We start from the raw sequence: 26,992 nt of genomic DNA on the forward strand, positions 1-26,992 counted from the left end.
GTGGAGGAGTTTTGATCAGCAGCGTCAGTCAAAACTCCTGAATCAAAGAGATGATAGATACATTTGAGTATGAGTAACTAATATTGGGAAAGGAAATTTCTCTAGTTTACTAAATAAATAATATTTTAGTTATCAATAACACCAATAATAATAATGATGATGATGATAGCTAGCATTTATATAGTGCTTTAAGGTTTGCAAAGCACTTTACAAATAACTCATTTGATCCTCACAACTATTGTAGGAGATAAATGCCATTATTATCCTCATTTTACAGATGAGGAAACTGAGACAGATAAAGGTTAAATGACTTACCATGAGTTACACAGATTTGAATTCGTCTTCCTGATTCCATGTTCAGTGCTCTATTGACTGTACTACCTATCTGCCTTGATTAATTGAGATGTTGAAATTGTATTAATTAATAAGGAAACATAAACATATCCTGAATTATCCTCAAGTTTGGGATAGGATAGATGTTTTGAGTCAAGTAGCAGACTGAGAGAGGACTTTTAAGTTGACCTCAGACTCCACATAAGATTTGGGAGTTGACTAAAAGTAGAAGTAATAGTTGAAGGCAACAGAAAGATAGAAAAGAGGAGAGGAGAAAAGAGAAGAAGAAGAAGAGAGAGAGAGATTGACAGACCGAAACAGAGAGACAGAGACAAATGAGAGATGCTGAGAGACAGAGAAAGACGAAAAGACACAGAGAGACGAAGAGAGACAGAATCAAAGAAAGAGACAGAAAGGAAGAGAGACAGAGACATAGAGAGAGACAAAGACAGAAAGGAAAGAGAGTCAGAGAGAGACATACACAGAGACAGAGAGAGATAAAAGGTCCAAAACCAGAACCTAAAAATATAAAGAAGAGTTAGGTAAGGAGTCAGAAAAGAAGTGGTCAAAGAGGTAGGAGGAGAACCAAGGAAGCCCAGGGGATGTAAAGCCTCGAGGTCAAATTCTTCAGAGTGGTCAAAAAAAGACTGGAAGATCTTTGATAACCTCTAAGAAGAAATTTTTAGCAGAGGCATGAGGGCAGAAGGCAGATCACAAGGGTTTAAGAAAAGGATGGGTGGACAGGCAGAAGCATTTGTGATTAAACCACGCGAATACAGGGGTTAGCCACAAAAGGAAAGCCCTTGGACAGTGAGTAGTTGGAGCAGGAGAATCTGATGAAGGGTTTTTTGTTTTGTTTTTGTTTTTTAAAGGTTAGGGAGATTGAAGCAGCAGCAGCTCACATTTCAATGGTTTGCAATATACCTAGCATAATATTTTAGACATAATAGATGTTTGATAAATACTTATGAAATGAAGGAATACATGAATTCCATTTCCACATTATATTCTAGTTGATTCGAGAAGCAGGCTCTTGATGATCTGCATGCTAATTGGCTATTTAAGCTTAAATGCTTCCCCACATCAACCTGTTGCATCCAGCTGTGCTGGCACTAGATAGTGTAAGCTCTGCCTGCCAGAAGGTGCAAAATGAGGCACCCCAGGAGGAAGATGTGCAGAGTTTATCTTGATTTGCTTTCTTGGGGGCGAGACCTGACTGCTGAAATTGCTGCTAGGACTATTCTCACTTTAAGGAATGGTATTAGTATTAAGGCTCCTACTGCTTACAGGGGAAATCATGCGTTACATTTTTCCTGGTGTGGGGGTGTGTGTGTGTGTGTGTGTGTGTGTGTGTGTGTGTAAGAGAGAGAGACAGAGAGACAGAGAGAGAGTGAGTATGTGATGGGGGAGAAGGTAGTGCATGCGTGCATATGAAAGAGACAGGTAGACACAGAGATACAGAGACAGAGGCGGGGAGGGAGAGAGAGACAGAGACAGAGACAGAGACAGAGAGAGAAGAGACAGAGAAAGAAAGGAAGAGGGGCTGGAGGGAGGGAGGGAGAAAGAAAGAGAAACAGACAAAGAAAGAGACAGAGACAGAGTCAGAGAGACAGGGAGTCAGAAAGAGACAGAGACAAAGAGGAGAGGTAGAGGTAAAGAGAAAATGACAGACAAAATCCAAAAAAGAATACAATTCAACCCAATAAGCATCTATTAAGCGTTTATTATGCACAAGGCAAATAGCTAGGTGGCAAAGTAGATAGAGTGCTGGGTCTGGAGTCAGGAAGACTCATCTTCCTGAGTTCAAATCTGGCCTCAGACCTTTACTAGCTGTGTGACCCTGGGCAAGTCACTTAACCTTGTTTGCCTCAGTTTTCTCATCTGTAAAATGAGCTGGAGAAGGAAATGGCAAATTGTCAAGAAAACCTCAAATGGGGTCAGGAAGAGGCAGACACGATTGAAAAATGACTGAACAGCTGCAAATGTGCAAGGCACTGGGAATACAAGGACAAAACAATGAACAGTCATCTCCATCTAGGAACTTATATTCTACTGGGTTTGGAGACATACACAGAGAGACATGGAAACAGAGGTACCAAAGGGAGCAATGGAAAATGTATTCTGGGCCTGTGCACATGTGCATAGGTAGTGGCCTTTTATTTTTTTAATATTTTTTTTATCCTAAACTTAAATACAAAATGAGAAAAGAAAAAAAAACATTGTTATGTATGCAGCAGACCATGAGAGGATTCAATATAAAACAATAAATTTCCATTCCAAGACAACCTATGTAATAAATACTACACATTGTTTTCGAAGCTGCCCATCTTTGCTTCCATGTTGGTTTTCTTTTGTTCTCTGCTGTGCACTTTTTACTTTATTTTTCCCCTCCCCCTTACACTAAAGAAGGCTACGATTAAGCATGAATATATATGTGTATATATATATATATATATACACATATATATATCATATACACACATCCACATATACATAGATATCTATAGACATACACATATACACATTTACACTCATACACATATATGTAAGACCTTATTTCCACCTGTCATCTGTTCCTCTGAAGGTGAACAGCATCTTCTTCCATAAATCCAAATCTGTCCATATTTTTTAAATCAACCAGCTCATCATTTCCTATACCACAGCAATAGTCTAACCCAATCACGTCCTATCTGAGAGATTATCTATGAGAGTTTTTCCCCCAATTTTCTGTATTCCTTCTCTTCTTGGCTACATAGATTTTATTTATACAAGAAACTTTTAATTTAAAATAATTGAAATTATCCTTTTTACACCTCAACAATGCTCTCCCTTATAATATAGTTTAAGATCCGATACTGCTGAATCTATTTCCTTTACATCTTTTCTTTCCCTGCTTTCTTTGAAGTTCCTCACCTTTTATTCTTCCAAATGAACTTTGTGATTATTTTTTCTAACTCAGTAAAATAATTTTTAGTAATTTAATTGGGATGACATTGAATAAATAGATTGGTTAGGTAAAATTGTCATTTAAAAATTACATTGGCTTCACCTACCCATGAACAACAAATATTACTTCAATTATTTAGGTCTGAGTTTATTTGTATAAAAAGTATTTTATGTTTATGTTCATATAGGTCCTGTCTCTGTTTTGGCAGGTATATACTCAGGTATTTTATACTGTCTAGTTATTTTAAATGGTCTAAAAGAATATTGAATAATATTGCTGATAGCAGTTTCCCTATTTTTCACTTTTGATTAAATGTGTTTTAACTTTAACTTTGTCTGAGATCATGACTATTATCCCGGTATTTTTTACATAATAAATTCTACTCCTGCCCTTTATTTTATCTTTGTGTGTATCTCATTTTTATAAGATTTCCTGAAAGCAACATACTGTTGAATTCTGATTTTTAATCTGCTATTCATTTTCATTATATGGATACATATGTCCCATTCACATTCTAAGATGCAATTTCCTGTTGTGTATTTTCCTCCTTCCTATTTTTCCTCACTATCCTTCTCACCTTATCTCTCCCTCCTCACTCCTCTGCTTTACATCTATCTACTACCTTGCTTTTCTATTCCTTAACCTACCTACTCCTCTAAAAGTCCCTCCCTTATACGCTCCCCCCACCATATCCCTTTGCCTTATTTCTTTCTGAATTTAGAAGACTTTTATACACACATACATACATGTATATATACATGTTATATATGTACATACATATATATATTATATATATATATTTCTGTCTTTAACTCATTCCTGATGACAGTAAGATTCCAGCACTAATGGGTCTCCCCCCACTAGCTTCTTCTGTATCAATTTTTCCTATTATGCCTCATTTATATGAGATAATTACTCCTTTTTATCTCTCCCTACACAATTTTAGTTTTTAGAATCACCCCATCATACTCAACTTAGCCCAAGCCTTTCTTTCCAACTGCCCAAATATTACTGACAATCATAAGAGTACTGCTAATATTTTCACGTATAAGAAGTAAACAATTTGACTTTATTGAGACCCTTATAATTGATCTTTAATGTTTACCTTATATTTCTCCTGGATATTATATGTCGAATTTTCCCTTTTTTTTCCATTCAGGATTATACTTAACTTTACTGAATAAGTTACCCTTGGTCATAACCCAAGCTCTTTTGCTCTACAGAATATAGTATTCCAAGACCTATGGTCCTTTCAACGCAGTAGCTGCTGGGTCTTGTGTAATCCTTATTGTAGCTCCATGACATTTAAATTGTTTTTTTTTTTTCCTTATTGCTTCCAATATTTTCTCCTTAACTTGGGAGCTTTGAAACTTGGCTAAGATATTCCTGTAAGTTTTCCTCCTGAGATGTCTTTCAGGTGGTGATCAGTAGATTTTTTTCTATTTCTGCTTTGCCTTCTTGTTCTAGAACTTCAGGGCAATTTTCCTTGATAATTTCTTGTAATATTGTATCAAGATTCTTTTTTTATCATAATTTTCAGGTAGTCCAACTACTCATATTATTTCTCCTTGAGCTTTTGTTTTTCTGATGAGACGTTTCACTTTCTCTTCTTTTTTTTTATTCTTTTGATTTTGTTTTATGATTTCTTGGTGTCTTAGAACATCATTAGCTTCCCCTTGCCCAATTCTAGTTTTCAAGGAATTATTTTCTTCCTTAAGTTTTTGATTCTCTATTTCCAGTCGGTTGGTTTCCTTTTCATAATTTTCTTGATTTTCTTGAAATGCTCTTATTTTTTTTCTAATTTTTCCTTGGTCTCTCTTGATTTTTAAAGTCCCTTTAAAGTTCTTCCCAGAACTCTTTTTGTGCTTGAGACCATTTGACATTTCTCACTAAAAAAGGAGTGGCTTTTGTAGCTCCATTATCTTCCTCTGAATATGATCCCAGATCTTCTCTATCACCATCGTAACCATCTGTGGTTGAGTTCTTTCTCCTTTGCTTACTCATTTTTTTTTTGGTTTTATTTTGTTTTTAGTAGCTATTAGCGTAATCAAATTGTAGTCCCCGAAGTATGGAGAATGATGCTCCAAGTCTCAGGTCCTTTTTATTCATTTTCTGAGGTCTGTCTTGGGGGCCCCCAATCTTGGGTTTTTCTCTCCACTAAGCCACAACTAGGGCTGCCAGCCACACTGTCCTACAAATGAGCTTGCTCTTCATAGTCCCTCTGGTGACTACAAACTACAGCTGTCCTCTCTGCCTTGGAACTGAAACCAAGGACTTTGCTCTTTTGCAAGTGCCCACAGCTACTGCTCTCCTTGCTACTGCACTCGTTGGGTGTGTGCTCACTCCTTTTCCCTGCAGCCACAGCCTGGGATGCATCTGGTCATCACAGCTGTGCTTGGTATCCCTCAACAGTGGAAGGTCTTTCAAACTTCTCCTACTCAGCCATCAGTCCCAGACACTGTCTACAAAATGAAAGTTTCTAAGGCTGAGGCCCCCTGGCTTGCTGTTTGTTGATTCTGCAGAGTTGGCCTAGAGGTGTTTGCACTTCTCTTGGAACCTCAGCCCCTGAAGGTCCTTCTCAAATTGTCTTAGGAGGACAACTGCTTTACTCCATGTTGATTTCTGCTACTCTGAGGCTATGTTCTGTCTTTTTTTGTGGAGGAAATTTGGAGAGCTGAAAGTTTTCTGAGCTTCTCCACCATCTTCCCAGAATCTTCTGGTAGTGACCTCTTGCTAAAGGATGGGACCCTTGCTTTGTTCTCTGACTTTGGGCTGACACAGCAAATTTTTATTAGGCCCCATGGCATGGGGCTATGTCAAAGAGAATTAGTTAACTAAACCTGAAAGAGCTGTCCAAGGAATGAGCTATAAGTATCCAAGCAGAGATAGCTTCCAGTATCTTTTGACAAGGCCTCTTTGTAAGGAAACAGGCATCACCATATCTTCCTTCCTGAGAAAAGGGAGGAGATTTCTCTCCCTTCCCCAATACTCACCTCCTGACAGTAACGGCAACTACATGCACATGGAGGTAAGAACCTATGCTTGCCTACACAAGCCTGACCTCAAGTCTGTGATTGACATTTCTGTTCTTTGTTTCTTTCTCTGAGTCCAGGTCATCAAATAATAACCCTAAGAAATGAATGTTTTCAACTTTCTCAATAATCTCATGAATTTGAAGGGTCTAGAAGTAGATGCTTAGTAGGAGCTAGGGTTTCCAAAATAGCATCATAAAAAACAACAGCACCTTTTTATTGATCTTTTGGTTTTTTACATCATAATTTTCCCCAGGATTCCTACTCCTACAGAGAAACGTTCTATATAAGCAACAGCATTTTTAAAGAAAAAAAGAGAAAAAAGAGGAAAAATCACCAACCAACCAACACATTAAAAACGTCTGAAAATATGTGCAAAGTGCAATACTTGTGGAATTCCCACCTCTGCAAAGGGATGGGCTGGAAGTATCTTCTCATAATTCTTCTTTCTAGACAAGCTTCTTTATAATTTTTCAATATTTTCAGTGGTTCTTCTGTGGTTGTTTTGTGGAAAATCTCAATGGCTTCTAGGAGAAAATATGCCCCACCAGAGGATGCTGCTGCTTAGAAGGACTAAGATGGCCCATGTCATGACTTGACTTACCAGAAGATCCACATTTATGACTTGTGGAGGCAGTGCTGGTCCAAAGTGAATGTAAAATATATACTGACCATTCTTACAAAATTGTCTTTCCCTCCTTGGAGAGTATAAATAGGTTCTACTTCATGTTTTAAGTGTTTTTCAATGTGTGCTCGTGAATCTTTTGTGTTTTAGGCATTTCTTTTGTACTGGAAGAACTAAATAGTTGTACCCTTCCTGACATTTGTACAGTGAGTGCCTTTCTAGAAAGGATTCTGTTAATCCAGGGTAGATGCTAGACATGAGCCATACACAAGCTTTGATTAGAGATTTTTCCCAGAGTCCTCTTCCAGGTTGAGGATTAATAAAGCAGAGAGAGTATGTGTGTGTGTGTGTGTGTGTGTTGGGAGAAATCCTGGTCTTTAGGGTCTGTTTCCCCTAGGATTAAACTTAGTCTTTGTGAACTGGAACCCTTTGTGGGAAGAGGTCCCCTTGGGCCACAGGTGACAAAGCAATCAGTTTAGTCAATTAAGTTTTTATTCTTGAAAAATAGAAAAATCAAATCATGTTGAAGCTATAAAATACCTTAGAAATCACATAGCTCCTCATTTTACTGATGAAGAAGTAGAATCCCAAAGTGTTAAAATTATGTACGCAAGATCACATCATAGCTAGTGAGTGATCTCCCAAACTACTAGTACCCCCTCTTCCAAACTACCATGTGTTTAACTACTCAGATGTCTCCTTATTGTACCACCTGCATTCTAGCCATCCTCATCTTTTCTCTCTCTGCCCAACTGTAGCCTTGTATTTCTCCCCCTGTGTTCCCTGACTCTGACAGTTGAGCTTTCACCTTATTTGGTTTAGAACTCGATCTCCGTGACTCTTCATAGCCATCTTCATGCCACACTGCTTCAGGTGCACCTTCTCACTTTCTAGCTCCCATTTATGTATTATTTCCCTCCATTCAAATGGAAACTCTTGAGGGAAGAGATCACCCTGCTTGCTTGAATTTGTATCTCTTGGCACTTAGCACAATGCCTAGCACATAGTAGGTGCTTAATAAATGTTTTATCTATCTACTCACTTCTGTTTTTTGGTTTGATGTTTTATTTTTCAGGAATGATTCAAATAACTCTATTTCATTGAATGTCTCTTTTTTTCACTGATGGCTAGGTTCAGGTTTGTAGGGCATGTCATTTTGCATCATCACATCTTGAGCTCTTCTGTTTTTGTTTTTGTTTTTGTTTTTGTTTTCATGGTATAATATACCATTCCCTTCTGTGGTTTTTAGTGGCTACAAAATAGTCTTCTGTTATTCCTTTATACAGTTTCTCCTGACTGCTTGCGGAATTTGCTATTTGTCATTAGAATTGCTCGATATAATCACTAGATTGATTATTGGAATTTGAAGCATAAAGTTGTTTTCTGGAGGCAATCTGTAGATTATTTGATTCGTGCTTTGTTCTCTATATTTAGAAATTCTGGGGAATTTCCTTGCATTATTTTCTGCACAGTCGTGTGCATGTTTTTCATTTTGTCATATTTTTGTGGCAGTCCTATGGTTCTTGATTTGTCTCTTTACATTCTGTCTTTGAGATCAATGGCTTTTGCTTATATAGAGATCATTTGTTCTCCTGTTGTAGTCTTTTGTTTCTCTTCTCCCAGATAGTCTTTCACTTCAGTATATTTGTATTCCTAATCTGTTATTCTCTCTTTTCACTTCTTTAGGGAGACTCACAGAATTCAGTTTTTTTTCTATTCTTCTAATTATATCTGCTATGTAGGCCATAAAGTCTCACATTTTGTTTCCTTCAAACATCAATGGCTGAAGAAGTTATGGTGTATAAATGTAATGGAATAGTATTGTGCTGTAAGAAATGATGAGCAGGCAGATTTCAGAAAAACCTGGAAAGACTTACATGAATGGATGCAAAATGAAATGAGAAGAACCAGGAGAACACTGTACACAATAACAGCAACATTGTACCATAATCACTGTGCAATAAACTATGAATGACTTAGCTCTTCTCAGCAATACAGTGATCCAAGACAATTCCAAAAGACTTATGATGGAAAATACTATCCGTATCCAGAAAAAGAACTGGTAGAGTCTGAATGCAGATTGAAGCATACTATTTTCGCTTTATTTGTGTGTGTGTGTGTGTGTGTGTGTGTTTCCCTTTTGTTATGTTTCTTCTTTCACAACATGATTAATATAGAAATATGTTTTACATGATTGCACATATATAACCTATATCAAATTGCTTACCATTTTAGGGGGTGGGGAGGGGAGGGATGGAGGGAGAAAAATTTGGCACTCAAAATTTTTAAAAAATGAATGTTAAAGATTGTCTTTACATGTAATAGAAAAAAATACTATTTTAAAAAAAGATCATTTGTCTTTTGAAGAACTCTGGCTCATCCTGTTCCACTTCTATGCTCTCTTGAGTTTCATTAGATATTGGTGCAATTTGTTTTTTTTCTTACAATATTTATTTAGAGTTCATAATCTTTCAAAATTTTTAGTACTCATTCTTCCTTCTGATTTCAGTATCTTCTCTGTTCATTTACTGTATGTGCTCTAGTTTTTAAAGTACATTTTCTTCTTTTTGAAATTATTAGTGGTTTTTTTTCTTATGTTCTCTGCCACTCAATTTCTGATTCTTCCCCCATCGATGGTGATTATACACTTGGGTTGTATCACAAGGCTGTCTCAGCCTCCCCACATATTGGGGAATTTACTTTTCACTTACATTGGTCCTTGCCCCAAGTTGCTTTTGGTGGGACAGTATGGGCCCTAGGTAGATTCAGATTCCCATTCCTTTAGGATGATGTAGCCATGCTCAATGGGTCCCCTTCCCCAAACCCCTCCATTCTTTAGTTCTCTGGCTGGACTGAATTGTTGACTGCCACTTTTTGCAAAGTTTGATGAAGATAGAAGTGGGTATAGATAGATACAGTCTCTGTAGCCTTGAGCTTCCCTAACCTAGGTGCCAACCTAGACACAAGGAAGTCATATTCTCCCCTACCTTCCTCCTTCTTCTCTTCACAATTATTGTTGTTATTCAGTTGTTTCAGTCATGTCTGACTCTCTGTGACCCCATCTGGAATTTTCTTGGCAAAGATATTGGAATATTTTGCCATTTCCTTCTCCAGCTCATTTTACAAATGAGGAAACTGAGACAAACAGGGTTAAGTGACTTGCTCAGGGTCACCCAGCTAGTGTCTGAGACCAGATTTGAACTCAGAGAGATGAGTCTTCCTGACTCCAGCCACCTGGCTACCCCTATCCTCACATGCCTATACACAATTAATATCTGTTGTTTGTTGCAATAGAATGTTGGGAGGAAGGCAGGGGTGAGGTATGCCAGCAGAGTCTATACAGAAGGAAAGAAATCCCTGAGTAGATCCCAAAACACAAGACTTTGGGTTAGCTGAGTACCCTACCAGAGTACAGAGGCTGTTAGAGGAGTGCTGAATAAGTGTGTTAAAGATGAGTGTTCTCACATCGTTCATTCATAAGGTTAACTGGGCAATTCGATTTCTTTCTCCCGTGGATTCATCTAAATTGTTGTGCCTCTAGGGCAAAGTTACATCTTGGGGTTTCTTTGGCAAGTGAGCAGAAACTGGAGAAAATGTCTCTTCCATTTCATTGGTTACATGTCCTAGAAGTCTTTCATCTATGTAACCCAAGTTTCCAGCTAAGCCTAGAACATTTTTAATGAGACTCTCCTGATTGGTGGAGAGAATGATATTGTGGGAAAGAGTTGGTATGAGAGCTTTGCAAAGTAGAGACATTCTTCATTCCTGCCTGAGAAAGGTTACAGGTGGTTTTGACTTCCTTTGGGACCACCGATTCCAGGGAGGAGGGAGAAAAAAAAATATTTTGGAAGCAGGAAATATGTAGGGGAAGTCACCTACTCGAAATGTCCCTGATTTCTAGACTGTATCCCTAGATACTTCAGGGAGTTCTCCCTTGGGTGCAATGGGGATCTCTTTCTAGGTTTTGATTCTATTTTCTTGATGAGGTTCTACTCCCAGATAAAGAGCTCATTTGCTCTTGTATATTTTCTGGCATATTCTAATCTGCAGAATTTCTCTGATTTCTGTTTCTCTGCTTGAATAAATGGATTTGCTCACTAGTCACTATTTGTGATGGGCTTTTGTGTAACTAGCATTTGCTGGGAAGGAGTCACATCTGCAGGTATTAGTTTGGTTTACCCTCCCCCTTAGGTGATATCTGTCAGCGAAGCAGCTTATACTAAAAATTGTGCCCTTGGATAAGCAATATTTAGTGAATGAAAAGAGATATAACTTCATACTCCCCCCTCTCAGAGGAGAACAGAGCTGCCAGCTTCATAGCCCCTCCTCCTTTGTTTGCTTTTCTCAAGGCAGGAATCACAGTTTCCCTATATCTCTCTGTCTCCCCACAAGCCACGATCCCTGCATTCATATATCTAGTCTAGATATACACAACTTGCATGGACAACACATAATCCCTACATCTACCTATTGCATAGACTTGTATCTATATTGTATACTTTTATATATGCAGTTGTTGTCTACCCTATGTAAACCTCTTGCAAGTAGAGATTGTTTCATTCTATGTACTTATGCCTCTAGCACCTAACACAATTTCTTGCCCATAGTAGGCACTTAATCAATGCCTGTTGATTGATTAAGTGGTGGAGAGAAAGGAATACAAGTCAGGGTTCTTTCTACTATACCACTCTGCTAAATTGTGTGTGTATGTGTATTAGGGAAGAATGGAGTTGGGGAGGGAGAATATCTGGAACTCTCTCCAACTGGTTGCTTAGTTAAATTTCCTGGTCAAATTAGCTTGTTGATTTAGTCAAAATGGCCAGGTAAACCCAGTCAAAGAAAGTAACAGGAAGAGAATGGCTGCCCCTCTTTCTTGGGTGTTCACTGGAGCCATTATGAGAGAGGCTGTCTCTTTTTATCGCCCTTATAAATATGCACTGAGGTTCCCAAACAATGGACAGAGTCAATAAACATAATGAATAGATTAATAATAAAACCAAATCAGGAAAAGAAAAAAGCAAATGCCTGGTATGCGCTGATGTCAGAGCACATTCACTCAAGTGAGAAGAACAGTCTGTGGGATTCCTTTGCAAAGGCTTGCCATTCATTTAAAAAACAGCTGCCTTTCGGGAGTTGACTTTCTGCTCATAAAAACGATGAATATGTATGTGTGTGTGGGAATGGCCACGTTTAAAAAAAAAGCGTACCCAGGATAACTCAATTGATTCCTTTCAGAATTGCCCATCTTAGCAGTGAATCATCCTCACCATGGACATTATGCTGCATGCCTGCGGTTACATATAAGTACATTGGCCTTGGAGTCAGGAGAACTGAGTTGGAGTCTCAGCTCTGTTATTGATTAACTGTGTAACTTCCAATCAATCAAGCAGTATTTATTAATCAACTGTGGTGTGCCAGGCACTATGCTGGGCACTGCAGAGGGATGCCACTTATCCTGCCAAAATCATAGGGCCTTGTGAGGAAAGCACTTTGGGAACTCTAAAACACTACAAAAATAAAGTCGATTAAGTTTATTAATAATAATAGCTAGCATTTAAATCATACTTTTAAAGATTTTTCAGAGCACTTTACAAATATGACCTCATCTGAGCTTCATAGCAATCCTGGAAGGTAAGTGGTATTATTATCCCCATTTCACAGATGAGGAAACTGAAGCAGACAGAGATTAAGTTACTTGCCCAAGACCACACAGCTAATAAGTGTCTGAGGCTAGATTGGAACCCAGTTTTTCCTGACTTCAGGTTCCGCATTCTATCTACTATACTACCTAGCTGAGTCATATCTGGTATGATGTTTGTTAAGTCAGACCAGTAACTTTCTTCTTTACTTCTAAGTATTTGTTCTTGTTTGGTCATTTCAGTCGTGTCTGACTCTTCATGACCCCATTTGGGGTTTTCTTGGCAAAGATATTGGAGTGGTTTGCCATTTCCTTCTCTAGCTCCTTTTACAGAAAAGGAAACTGAGGCAAAGTGACTTGCCCAGGGTCACACAGCTAGTGTCTGACCCAGACTTGAGTCAGGTCTTCCTGATTCCAGGCCCAGTGCTCTGATCATATTCCACCCAGCTGCCATCATTTTATTTTTCCTGGATAAGAGACAGAATTATATGTCTGACTGACAGCTCAAGAGTTGGGCATTTTGACTTTACCTCTGCCCTTCACTTACATCACCTCTGGACCAGAGTCCAGTACTCCCAGGTTCTGGGCTTACACTGACTGAGTCCAATTTGGGGATTCATTCTAAAAATCATAGCTCTTTAGTTTATATTTCCCCTACTCAGAATTACTTCTGGGAAATTTCAGAATATAACTCAAATACAGCTAATGACTAGGTCTCCACAGATGTGGGGGAGAGGATACCCAGATGCTGGTCAAGGATACCATGAATAGATCAGGTACAATACAGCACTGATTTCATCCCACGTATACTTTAAAGCAATTACATTTCATATTCATTCAATTAACTGACAAGCACTTATTAAGTGCTTACTAGGTTGCTGGTACAGGAGATAAAAAACAAAACAAAACAAAGTTACTCCCTCAAGGAGCTTACATTCTAATGGGAAAGATAACATACATAAAAAGGTATATATTTGTTGTTTATATTTGATCTTAGAGGTAACAGGGAACCATTAGAGTTTATTGATTAGAGGAGAGGGAATAACATGATTAAATCTATGCTTTAGGAAAATCATTTTGTCCATTGGATAAAAGATGAATGGGAGTGGAAGAACCTTGAGGCAACATAATCTTGAGGATAGGGACTACCTCATTTGTACTGTTATTAATAAATTATTTTCATTCATTTATTTGTAAGGTATTGTCCCTTTCTATGTGGATATTTTATTTACTGAAAAGAGCAACAAAAGAACACGTATGTGAAAAAAAGAGAAAAGTAGCTCAAGGAGAAATACAGAGAGTTATAAAAGACTTTTTAATTAGAGAGAATTAGAGAAAAGCATCCCCTCAGGTAAGAGTGTATGAAAAGAGACAGAGGAAGTCTTGAGATCACTTGAGTAAAAGTAGCTCTTTCAAAGTGTAAGTACTCACTGATGGAAAAGATGGTGACAATGTATATGCAGCTAACTAGCACATGACTGTCTGCTTTTAGGTCTTTGAAGCGGTATGGATAGTCAAAGGTTCCAAACAAAGGCTCTCATCAAATTGATCCAGGAATTTTCCTGGCAAGTGGGAATAAAGACAGTGCTTAACATTTTAAAACGTTAATACAAATGAAGAAAAATCATCAGTTGTCAGGTCATGATGTTTTCTGGGCTTACTGGAAAAACAATGACTGGGGTTCCCACTAGAACACCTACATAGAGCCTCTCCTCACAGCTGCTCCAAGACCATTGGAGATGTTAATTGTCCCATTTACCCTCACTGGTGATGGTTGCTTATAATTAACTATAGGGCACAACATCTCTAGAGGTTGTTCATTCTTATGAACATCCTTGCAAAGAGGACTGATGACATCATGAGATGATGACAAGACAAGAGCCAAGATAACTGGCGATGGCCCCGGGTGCGGTAGATGACCTTGGCATCTTCGATGTCTGACCATGGTCTAAGCGCTCCACAACACCTGCTTCAGTTGCCTTCATGGCCTCTGGAAAATATTGTTCCCATTTACCCATTCTGTTGTGAGTTTGAGGCAACGATCATCACCTCTTCTCTAATGAAGGGAAACCAACCTCCAAAAAGAGAAAAAAAAGTAATATGTGTCTAACACAAATAATAATATATGTCTAACACATAAGTTTGCAAAGGGCTTTCACATATATCAGACTCAATTATTATTACCTCCACTTCACAGATGAAAAAACTGAAGTTCAGAGAGATTACCTCGTCCCAGAGTCATACATTTAGAGCCTGAAGGGAACTCAGAAGTATCTAGTCTAGTCCAATTGTCTCATTTTACATTTTACAGATGAGGAAACTGAGGCCTGGGAAATAAGCATCAGAGATGGGATTCGAATCCTAGACCTCTCACCCCAGTGTCAGTCAGAGTGCTTTACACCACAATACTTCAAGGTTCAACATTGTATGACTAATAGGTGGTGAAGTTCGGACTAGAATCTGGGTCTCCTGAGTCTTACCATCTCATTCCTCCCCATTGTATCAGCTCACCCCACTCTACCCCAACCCAGAGCCAGATTGGCGGATCTAGCAAACATTTGTGTTTGGTCTGCTTTACATAAGGACAATGTCACATTGTTCATTGCTGTCATAATATTTGACTTGGCATTATTTTTTTTTTCTGTTCCGAAAGACAAGTAAAAGATAGGCCCTACCCTTGAGGAGCTTACAGTCTAATGGGGGAGAAAATGTGAATAACCATGTACAAACAAGTTTACACAAGATATATTGGAGATAATCCACCGAGGGAAGGCACTAACATTGGGAGGGGGGGACCAGGAAAGGCTTCTTGCAGAAGGCAGGATTTTAGCCAAAACTTGAAGGAAGCCAGGGAATCAGGAGCCAGAGATGAGGAGGGAGAGCATTCCAGGCATGGAGATCTCCAAAATAGTATATCTCATTCTAGAAATAGCAAGGAGGTCAGAGTCCTTGGATTGCAGAGAAGTGTAAGGATCTTGGAAAGGTAGGGAGGGGGCATGTTATGGGCTTTAAAAGCCAAACAGAGGACTTTGTATTTGATGCTGGAGGCAATGGGGAGCCACTGGGATATAATGAAATTGGAGGGTTAGGGAAATAGAGGGGTGGGGTGACACGTGATCTAACTTTCTCTTTAGGAAAATCACTTTAGCAGCTGAATAGAGGATGGGTAGTCTAGAAGTAGTGAATGGGGTCCTGCAATAAATAACCCAGGTATGAAGTAATAAAGGCCAGCACCATGGTGATGGTAGTGTCAGAGGAGAGAAGGAGGCATGTGAGAGATGTTATAAGGGTACAATCAACAGGACTTGCAACAGATTGAATATATGGGGTGGGGAAGATGATGAGATAGAGTGAGAAGTCAATGATGATGTTGAGTTGTGAGCACCCATGACTGGAAAGATGGTGGTACCCTCCACAGTGTTAATGAAGTTGAAAGGGAGAGATAATGATTTTAGTTCTGGTTGAATTTAAGCTGTCTACGTGACATCCAGAACAAGATATCCAACAAGCAGCTGCAGATTCATGACTGAAGGTCAAGAGGGAGTAGGGCTGGACAAATAAATCTGAGAATCATCTGCATAGATGAGATAGTTGAAGCCACGGAAGCTGAAATGATAATCAAGAGAAATAGCATAGAGGGAGAAAAGGGCCCAGGGAAGAGCCTTGAGGAACAGCCATGGTTAATGGGTGTGGTCTTGATGAAGATCCAGCAAAAGAAACTGAGAAGGAGCAGTCAGACAGGTAGGAGAACCAGGAGAGCAGTAGAACAAAAACCGAGAGAGAAGAGAGTATCAAGGAGAACAGGGCGATCGACCATGTCAGATGAGCCATAGAGGTAAAGAAGAATGAGAATTGAGAAAAGGTCATTAGAACGGTGATTAAGAAATCACGGGTAACTCTGGAGACGGCAGTTTCAGCTGAGTGGTGAGGTTGGAAGCCAGAGTTAAGGGAATGAGAGGAAAGAAAATGGAGGCATCAGTTACAGACAGCCTTCTCGAGGAGCTTAGTCCCAAAAGGCAGCAGAGGCACTGGATGATGGCTAGTGGGGACGGATGGATCTAGTGGTTTTGTTGCTGTTGTTGTTGTTTTAAGGCTGGGGGAGGCATTAGGGAAGCAACCAGTAGACAAAGAGATTAAAGATAAGTGACAGAGTGGGGTCATAGGGGGTCAGGGCACCATGCAAGATGGTCGAAATGCCATTCTTGAATCTACCTCTTGGTAGAGGTAAACTTTGTACTTCCTGCCCTACTACCTCCTTCCTTTCCTTTATTGCCTTCCATCTACGTACCTAATACATCCCAACATGGAGGTGTAAAGGTTTGGGAATCACCTACCACCACTATCCCACATCCTCTCCCATCCTTCTCTTTAGAAGGCAGTCATGGTGGTGGGCCAGCAGCAAGCAAATGGGAAGAGATGCTTATCTTCAATTTCCCCCAGATCCTGGTGAAGGAGCAATGGGGCCCCCCAGGAACAGTGACTCTACAGCAAGCACCCACATGAACTTGTCAGAGGAGCTGGGAGTATCCCTCCTACCTTCACCCTCCATCTACTTGGACTTAAAGCCATTCCCCTCATGCTTGCCACAGGGAGGCATGGCTTTTGGCCCTCTGAATTTAGCACCCTGCAAGTTCAGCAGTACTAGGCTCTAGTTACCCACCCTCCCTCTGGCCCTATAGGTCACTTTGTTTCACAATCTGTAAAACAGATTAAAAATCCCAACCTCACAAGGATGGCTGTATGTGTGTGATGTGATTTGAGTTCCTTGGAAAAAAAGAAAGAATGTATTATACCAGAAGGAGGCTCGAGAAGAGAGGAAGAGGTTTGGGACAGTCATTATGGAAAACCAGCCCGGGCGGCAGTAAGAACAAAGGACTACCAAGCAGCCCAGAGGCCACAGCTGAGGGGACACCGCAAAAATTCTGAATTGGGTGAAATTAGCAGGACTTTGTGATTTTTAAGAAGAATCAGGTGGTGGGGGTTATCTTCGGTTAAGGATGATCAGCCCAGGAATAGCCAACAGTCCTGATAATGAGGGCTTCTTAGAGAGTGGCTAACGAATCCCTTAAGTGGCGGACAATGGAAGCAAATGAACCTAGAACAGGACAGATGCCCTGGAAGAATAGGTCCCAGAAGTTACAAGAGCAGAAAGCAGATTGTTTTGAATCAAAGAAAAGAGAGATGGAAGGATCAGAGATGGCAACCACTATGGAATTTCAAAGGATCCTGGAACTCAGTTTTAAGGGACAGTGTTGGTCCATTTTATGACCATAGAGATGTATGTCTGAAAGGGGATAGGAAAGGTCATTGACTTTGGGACACTGTGTGCTTAAAATATTAGAGATAATCTACATGAAATTGAAGACCCCAAGGTTGACATTTGGGAATATGGCACAAAGGAAGGCCATGACTGAAGAGCAGACCGGAGGGCTGTAGGCCATAGAAGCAAGGATGGGGAGAGGATAAACTTCAAAAGTGAGAATTTATTGAGGAACAGTAACAGAGTGGTCTGTAAGCATCAGTTGGGAGCAAGGACGATGCTCACCCCTCCTCGTGACCCTGAGCTGAGAGTGAGGGGAACAAAAGGAATAATCCCTCCATTCTGATCTAGGTCTTCTCTCTCTGGGACCCTTCTGAGTGATGTCACGAGCTCCCATTTTCATTAGTTCCTAAGGATGTGATCAGACAGTTCTCCCTATTCTCTCAACAGAACTCATCTCGAGATAGTGGGAGCTCAAACAGAGTAAGATTATATAAAATATATACCTGGATATAGACCATGTGCTTTGTTCCTGCTGGGGCCACATGTCAGAAGCTCAATTCCTAAATGAAGCCTTAATGGCAGGAAGTCTGGTGTTGGAAGCTGTGCATTCAGGGCAGATTCCAAAAAAGGGAAGACCTGGTGTCTGAGACTCTAGTCCTGATGGTGGAAGGTCTGGGGCAGGGGTGGGGATTGAGTGCTCTAGTTATGGAGGGAGGAGTCATTGCTGTACATCTTACATGGCTTGGTAAAGTATGGGAAAGTTTCAGGTTCAGGCTCGGGCTCAGTCATAATAATTAGGGAGGACTGGAGAATTGCTGCCGTGACTCAGGGTACGGCAGCAGTGGACTTGAGGGCAGAAAGTCGGTGGAAATGGGGGCAGATAGGGAGGGAGGACACATGAAAGCCAATCCCTTAAAGGTCATTCTCACTAGCTTAGGCTCTGCCTCTGGTCCTGGTTCAGTGATAATGGAGAGCATTCACTCAGGACAGAATTGCAATAGCTTCCAGGGAAGTGGAGGAATGCGGAGAGGGAAAGGAGCCCTCGAACCCCAGTCCTGACAGGGGTTGTGGCATCTACTTTCACTTAAATGGCAAAGGCTTTAGCCTACAGTGTGGTTCAGGCTCTACGTTCTGCATACCAACCTATCTCAGGTTCAATGTGAGGTGTTACGTGTACACTGCACTGAGTTATGCAAATAGACCTTAAGCGCCTCATCTAACATATTCTCTACCAACAGACCAGGAGGAATGGGAACAAGCATTTATTAAGTGTGTGCTGGGCACTGTGCTAAGCCCTTCACAAATACCATCTCGTTTGAGATAGGGGGAAATGCCATCCTCCTCTCCATACACAGAGATACAATCTCCCTCCCACATCGGGAAGGGAACACTCCCTGAACAATTCTCACTACAAAGGCTGCATCTTGCCTGGATCCCCATTCCTGGCTCCAGCTTCTTGCCTCGCTCTCATCCCTCTCTGCCTCCTGTTTCTCCACAGAGCTTCTCCAGGAACCTTCTTCTTGGATGAGTTGCTACTATCTCCTGGACTCATCTTTGGTTGCTAGTTTCTTCTTTAAAGTTCATTTTACTGCTCTTTTATGACTTACAAACAACATGCCTAGGGCTAATCAATATATTTAAGGCCAGCACAGAAAAAAGATCCCTTAGGTCAGATCTTTTATTCAACACTCACCACCATACCCTTATCCCACTCCACCAGCACCACCATCTCTGCTGTTGAAATTCCCCTGGGAAATCCCTCAATATTTAGGTTGGAATACATATATTCCTTTCTACTGCTATCATCCCTCTGGCTACTAAGGTCATGCAAAATTCTCTGGACCTTTGGCAAACCTCAAAGCAGCCAACTTCATCTTGTATTCTCGTCTCTTTGCTTATGTTGTTGTACCTCCGGCAAAACCTTTTTTTTTTATTAATTTATTTTGATTTATCAATAATCATTTCCATATGCTTTTGAGTCTAAAATTTTTCTCCCCCTTCCTCCCCACTACCCTCCCCAAGATGGCGCACAATACATTTACATTCATATGAAACATATTTTCACATTAGTGATGTTGTAAGTAAAAATTAAAACCAATAGGAAGAACCAACAGAAAGAGGAAACAAAACTCAACAGAAAAGAAAAAAAAATAGTAATTCAACTTCCATAGTTCTTTCTTTGGATATGGATAGCATTTTCCATCACAAGGCCTCTGGAGATGTCTTAGATCCTTGTATTGCCAGGAAGGGTTAAGTTTATCAATATTAGCCATCACACAACGTGGCTGTTATTGTGTACAACGTTCTCTTGGTTCTGCTCACTTCACTCAACATCAGACCATACAAGTCTTTGCAGGTTTTTCCCAAGTCAGCCTGTTCATCGTTTCTTATAGCACAACAGTATTCCATCACATTCATATACCACAACTTGCTCAGCCATTCCCCAATTGATGGGTATCCTCCCAATTTCCAATTCTTTGCCACCACAAAAAGAGCTGCTATGAATATTTTTGTACATATAGGTCCTTTTCCCATTTGTGTGATCTCTTTGGGATATAGCCCTAGAAGTGGGATATAGCCCTAGAAGTGTTATTGCTGGGTCAAAGGGTATGCACATTTTTATAGCCCTTTGGGCATAGTTCCAAATTGTTCTCCAAAATGGTTGGATCATTTCACAACTCCACCAACAATGCGTTAGTGTTCCAATTTTCCCACATTTTCTCCAACATTTATCATTTTCCTGTTTTGTCATGTTGGCCATTCTGATTGGTGTGATGTGGTACCTCAGAGTTGTTTTGATTTGCATTTCTCTAATCAATAGTGATTTGGAGCATTTTTTCATATGACTATAGATGGCTTTAATTTCTTCATCTGAGAACTCTCTGTTCATATCCTTTGACCATTTATCAATTGGGGAATGGCTTGTATTCTTATAAATTTGACTTAATTCTCTATATATTTTAGAAATGAGGCCCTTATCAGAGAGACTGGTTGTAAAAATTCTTTCCCAATTTTTTACCTTCCTTCTAATCTTAGTTGCATTGGCTTTGTTTGTGCAAAAACTTTTCAATTTAATGTAATCAAAATTATCTATTTTGCTTTTCATAATGTTCTCTATCTCCTGTTTGGTCATGAATTCTTCTTTTCTCCATAGATCTGACAGGTAAACTATTCCTTGCTCTCTCAGTTTGCTTATAGTATCAGCCTTTATATCTAAATCATGAACCCATCTAGACTTTATTTTGGTATATGATGTGAGATTTTGGTCTATGCCAAGTTTCTGCCATACTCTGTTCCAGTTTTCCCAAGAGTTTTTTTCAGAGTGGGTTCTTATCCCAGAAGCTGGGGTCTTTGGGTTTATCAAATAATAGATTACTATAGTCACTGACTACTGTGTCTTGCATATTTAACCTATTCCACTGATCCACCACTCTATTCCTTAGCCAGTACCAAGCAGTTTTGATGATTGCTGCTTCATAATACAATTTAAGATCTGGAATGGCTAGGCCACCTTCCCCTGCATTTCTTTTCATTAGTTCTCTTGATATTCTGGACCTTTTGTTCTTCCAAATGAATCTTGTTATAATTTTTTCTAACTCTATAAAATAATTTTTTGGTAGTTTGATTGGTATGGCACTGAATAGGTAAATTAGCTTAGGTAGAATTGTCATTTTTATTATATTAGCTCAGCCTACCCATGAGCAACTGATGTTTTTCCAATTATTTAGATCTGACTTCATTCGCATGAAAAGTGTTTTGTAATTGTGTTCATAGAGTCCCTGGGTTTGTTTTGGGAGGTACACTCCTAAATATTTTATAATGTCTATAGTAAGTTTAAATGGAATTTCTCTTTCTATCTCTTGCTGTTGGGCTTGGTTGGTAATATATAGAAATGCCAATGATTTATGTGGGTTTATTTTATAGCCTGCAACTTTGCTAAAGTTGTTTATTATTTCAAGTAGTTTTTTACTTGATTCTCTGGGATTCTCTGAGTATAACATCATGTCATCTGCAATGAGTGGCAGCTTTGTTTCTTCTCTGCCTATTCTAATGCCTTCAATGTCTTTTTCTTCTCTTATTGCTAAAGCTAACGTTTCCAGTACGATATTGAACAACAGTGGTGATGATGGACATCCTTGTTTCACTCCCGATCTTATTGGAAATGCTTCTAGCTTGTCCCCATTACATATTATGCTTGCTGAAGGTTTTAGAGAGATGCTATTTATTATTTTAAGGAAGACTCCATTCATACCTATGCTCTCTAGTGTTTTTAATAGGAATAGGTATTGTATTTTGTCAAAAGCTTTTTCTGCATCTATTGAGATGATCATGTGGTTTCTGTTAGTTTTGGTGTTGATATGATGAATTATGCTGATAGTTTTCCTTACATTGAACCAGCCCTGCATTCCTGGTATAAATCCTACCTAGTCATAATGTATTACTCATATGATAAGTTGCTGTAATCTATTTGCTAATATTTTGTTTAAAATTTTTGCATCTATATTCATTAGAGAAATTGGTCTATAATTTTCTTTTTCTGTTTTGACTCTTCCTGGTTTAGGTATCAGCACCATATTTGTATCATAAAAAGAATTTGGTAAGATTCCTTCTTTACCTATTTTCCCAAATAGTCTATATAGTATTGGAATTAATTGTTCTTTAAATGTTTGATAGAATTCGCATGTAAATCCATCTGGCCCTGGAGATTTTTTCCTAGGGAGTTCATCAATGACTTGTTCAATTTCTTTTTCTGAGATGGGGTTAAGTATTTTACTTCCTCTTCTGTTAATCTGGGCAATTTATTTTTTTGTAAATATGTATCCATTTCACTAAGATTGTCAAATTTGTTGGCATATAGTTGGGCAAAATAATTCCTAATTGTTGTTTTAATTTCTTCTTCCTTGGTGGTAGCTTCACCCTTGTCATTCTTGATACTAGTGATTTGGTTTTCTTCTTTCTTTTTTTAAATTAGATTAACCAAAGGTTTATCTATTTTATTGGTTTTTTCATAAAACCAGCTCTTAGTTTTATTTATTAGTTCAATAGTTTTCTTAATTTCAATTTTATTAATTTTCCTTTGGTTTTCAATATTTCTAATTTGGTGTTTAATTGAGGATTTTTAATTTGTTCTTTTTCTAGTTTTTTTAGTTGTATGCCCAATTCATTGATCTCCTCTTTTTCTATTTTATTTATGTAAGTATTTAAAGATATAAAACTTCCCCTAAGAACTGCTTTTGCTGCATCCCATAAGTTTTGGTATGTTGTCTCATTTGTCATTCTCTTGAATGAAGTTATTGTTTCTATGATTTGTTGTTTGACCCATTCACTCTTTAGGATTAGATTACTTAGTTTCCAACTAATTCTTAGTCTATCTTTCCATGGCCCTTTATTACATATAATTTTTATTGCATCATGATCTGAAAAGGATGCATTTAATATTTCTGCCTTTCTGCACTGGATTGTGAAGTTTTTATGCCCTAGTACAAGGTCAATTTTTGTGTATGTGCCATGTACCGCCAAGAAAAAAGTATATTCCTTTCTATGCCCATTCAGTTTTCTCCAGAGGTCTATCATACCTAACTTTTCTAATGTTCTATTCACCTCCTTAAGCAAAACCTCTTTTCTCAGAACTTTGTAGTTTTTCACAGAATCTCAGATTTGGAAAGAACCCCTGGAGACCATTTAGTCCAACCCCCACCTAAACAGGAATCCCTCCACAACATTTTTTAGAAGTGGTCAAGGAGCCTCTGCTTAAAGACTTCCAGTGATGGGGAATTCCAAGACCTCCTGAGGCAGCCCATTCGCTTCTGGAAGGTTTGTTTTACATCAAGCCTTATTTGCTTTTCTGTGACTTCCAACTATTGCCCCTAGCTTTGCCCTCTAGGGCCAAGCAAATCAAGTTTGAAACCTCTTCTCTAGAGCAGACATCCCCACTTCCTTCAAATGATCCACTCACGGGATGGTCTCCAGTGGTCTCACCATCCTAGTCTCGCTCTTCTTCTAGCTTGCTGAGGTCTTTCCTAAAGTGTGGGGCCAGAACAGAACATGAGGCTCCAGATACGGCCTGAGCGTGGCAGAGCTCAGCAGAAGCATCTCCTTCCTTGGGCTGTCTGCTTCTGTTAGTGGAACTCGGGCTCACATTAGCCTTTGTGACTATCTCATCATTTACAAAATCATACAGTGAATGTGGACTGTATGGGGTGACCAGATACTTGATCATTCAAGGGACATCTCCATAGGCAGAAATAACTGCAAAGGTAAAGGTGGGCAACAGAAGAGATCTGTGCCGGTGTCGCCTAAGCACAATGCTCCAGACAGAAGCAGAGGAAGCCATGAAAATGGCGCCCTAAATGTCTCTCCCATCTCCTACAACTTCTTTCTCTACCTTTGTCTCTCCGAGGAAATTCCAGCAATGGATGGGAAAACAGTTAGAAAGGAAGGATAAAAAGAAAATGAGGGCAACTTTAAAGTAGCAAAATGTATGTAAAGTATGCAAATGCTTATGGAAATGAAGTGCTGAATATGGGCCCCTAGCAAATTGCCAACAGAGTTTCCCCTAATAGGTTGTGCACTTCTACATTACAAACACAAAGTCAGAATAGAGACAATTTAGAATTTGTAAAATAAAATATTTCAGCAGTCCAGATAATTTTGATTTCTTCCGGAAACATTCTTCAGCAGCCCCTGACAGGTCATGGCTTGTCTTACTATTCTTTTCAGAAAGAGACCTTGGGGCTCAGGCAAGTGTCACGGCACCACAGCCGCAGTGGATGATGTAGATGGTTGTGAGTAAGTAGAAAGGCCTTTATTCCTAGGAAAGTAATATCTGATAAAGGTTGTCAAGGAAGAAATGGTGCAAAATGTAATATAAGAATATAACAAAACCAACCTGTGTTTTAGGTAGGAGATTCTGGAACCCTCTCCAAAATGATGACTCCTCCTCACTCTCCTTTTAATTTAACTTATCATAATTATTACTGGCATCTGTTATCAGTACTTACTACTACTATTATGGATTAAATTGCATTCTGATGCCTCATTGTGGCGTGCCGGTAACTGTGGGTTCTAATACCCTTTGCTAAGACACTACAAGGTCCAGCAAGTGTTACTAAGCTGGAAAGGAGTGGAGGACAGGTCCAGTGACAGACCGTATGTCTGTTACCTGAGGACAAACCCAAGTTCAGAAAAGCTCATCACAAGGCTGGCTCTCGGGTGACAAATTTTTTGGCAGTGGCAACTCTGAAAGATTATATTCTAAGTTACGGAGGAGTTGCCATCTTTCATTAAGAAAGTACTCAGGCCTCTAAAGTCTATCTTGTGCACTGAAATCATTTTTTATAGTGAACTGAAAGGCACATGAATCTCTTTGGTGAGTTTTCTAACGGTTTAACTATCCTGAGTAAAAGGATATGTACTCTGACTCTATGGAGTAGTTTGATAGAACTCTCTGCTCCTTCTTAATACTGGATTGAGGAGGGGGCAGCTAGGTGGTGCAGTGAATAGAGCTCTGACCTTGGAGTCAGGAGGACCTGAGTTCAAATCCAGCCTCAGACACTTAACCCTTACTAGCTGTGTGACCTTGGGCAAGTCACTTAACCCTGATTGCCTCAGTTTCCTCATCTGTCAAATGAGCTGGAGAGGGAAACAGTAAACCACTGTAGTATATCTGCTGAGAAAACCCCAAATGGGGTCACAAAGAGTCAGACACAAATGCCTCAAGAACAACAGCTTAGGAGACATGAATATCAACTGTCTTAATTCCTTTCACTTTTAAATATAGTACTGTAAGTCTGATTTTTCCCCCCAATATGAAACTCGCTCTGCCATCTTTCCCTCTGGTAAACATAATGTTCAACACCTGTCCAAAGCACTGAAGTCCAAGATGATGAAGGTTGGTTTAAGTCCCCCTCCACTGAACCCCATATCTCTCCCCCAACCCTAACCTCATATTTGGTTTAGTTGTTTATGCCTGAGAGGTCCATGACACACCACCTACACATTTCCAAGTCAGAAGACGCTTTCTGGTTTCTCTCCTGGAGAATAAGAAGATGATTCTGATATAACCACACCATTTTCAAATGCAGAATTTTCTACCCTGACAGTGCTGCAATTTCTGAGTGACCAGCTCAGCTGCTAGAAATCACAGAAAGACTCAGCAGGAATGAGGCCTACAGATGGACCACAAATGGCTCATTCTGTAGAGCACTGAAAATTCCATTTTAATTTGTAGGGCATTGTTTGGATACTGACACAATATGTAATTTTCACTAACTGACTTTTTAACAAATATGCACACTATATCATCTCCTTCAATAGAAATAATTTGCATTATGTTTGCCAATTGGATGACACTGTTTTCATCTCTGAAGAACAAGTACTCATAATGACCAAGTGAAAGGATACACATAAGTTGAGACACCTTTTGCTGCTAAATGTTTCCGTATGAGGCGCTCTGTACCATACCAGTTAAACCCTTTGGTAGCATGTCCAATGCGTGGAAGATGGACACTCGCTACAAAAGAACAAATAAATCTGAATAAGTCAATTCATCTGAGGTTGATTAATAGATGTGCAGTCTATGTCAGAGGTGATAAACCACACTATAAGAGTCACTTTCGGGGCAGCTAGGTGGCTCAGTAGATAGAGCACCAGCCCTGAAGTCAGGAGGACCTGAGTTCAAATCTGACCTCGGACTAAACACTTGACACTTACTAGCTGTGTGACCCTGGGCAAGTCACTTAACCCCAATTGCCTTTAAAAAAAAAAAAAGGTCACTGTCTGGTGTCCTGTGGACAGACATTTACATGATCACAGCATGCTTCATTCATGCCTATGAGGAACTGACCCTGATGATACAGGTAACTCCTCTAACATTTTGGAAGAGAATTTAATGGGGGAAATCATGCTTTTTTTTACTGCTTCCAAGGTGGACTCTCTAAACCCAGAAATAAGTCTGTATGGCACTGGAAACTCAATGTGCTACCAGAAATAAAGTGGGAGATGTTAACTAAAATACACAGTGATTTTCTTACGAGTCAATCAACTCAACCAAGTGTGAGAGATACATCCACAGAAGCCAGATTTAATTAGTCATGAGTTTGCTTCGAAGATTTGCCGTCAGGCTTAATATCTACATTACTGTCATTCTATCATG

The 26,992-nt window shown here is 39.4% G+C and overlaps 1 protein-coding gene across 1 annotated transcript in view; it reads right to left on the reverse strand.

The window, feature by feature from the left end:
- Positions 1–23,373: 23,373 nt before the first annotated feature.
- Positions 23,374–26,992, reverse strand: part of CHD1L (chromodomain helicase DNA binding protein 1 like) — a 56,287-nt gene continuing 52,668 nt past the window's right edge. The window contains exons 22-23 of the mRNA XM_027866700.1: positions 26,242–26,350; positions 23,374–24,664 (exon numbers count right to left, since the gene is read on the reverse strand). Coding sequence (XP_027722501.1) covers positions 24,586–24,664; positions 26,242–26,350 — 188 coding nt within the window. The 3' untranslated portion in view covers positions 23,374–24,585. The remainder of the gene's footprint in view (positions 24,665–26,241; positions 26,351–26,992) is intronic.

The sequence above is a fragment of the Vombatus ursinus genome, unplaced genomic scaffold (genome assembly GCF_900497805.2).
Source record: "Vombatus ursinus unplaced genomic scaffold, bare-nosed wombat genome assembly UNPS02014782.1, whole genome shotgun sequence".
Taxonomy (NCBI): Eukaryota; Metazoa; Chordata; class Mammalia; order Diprotodontia; family Vombatidae; genus Vombatus; species Vombatus ursinus.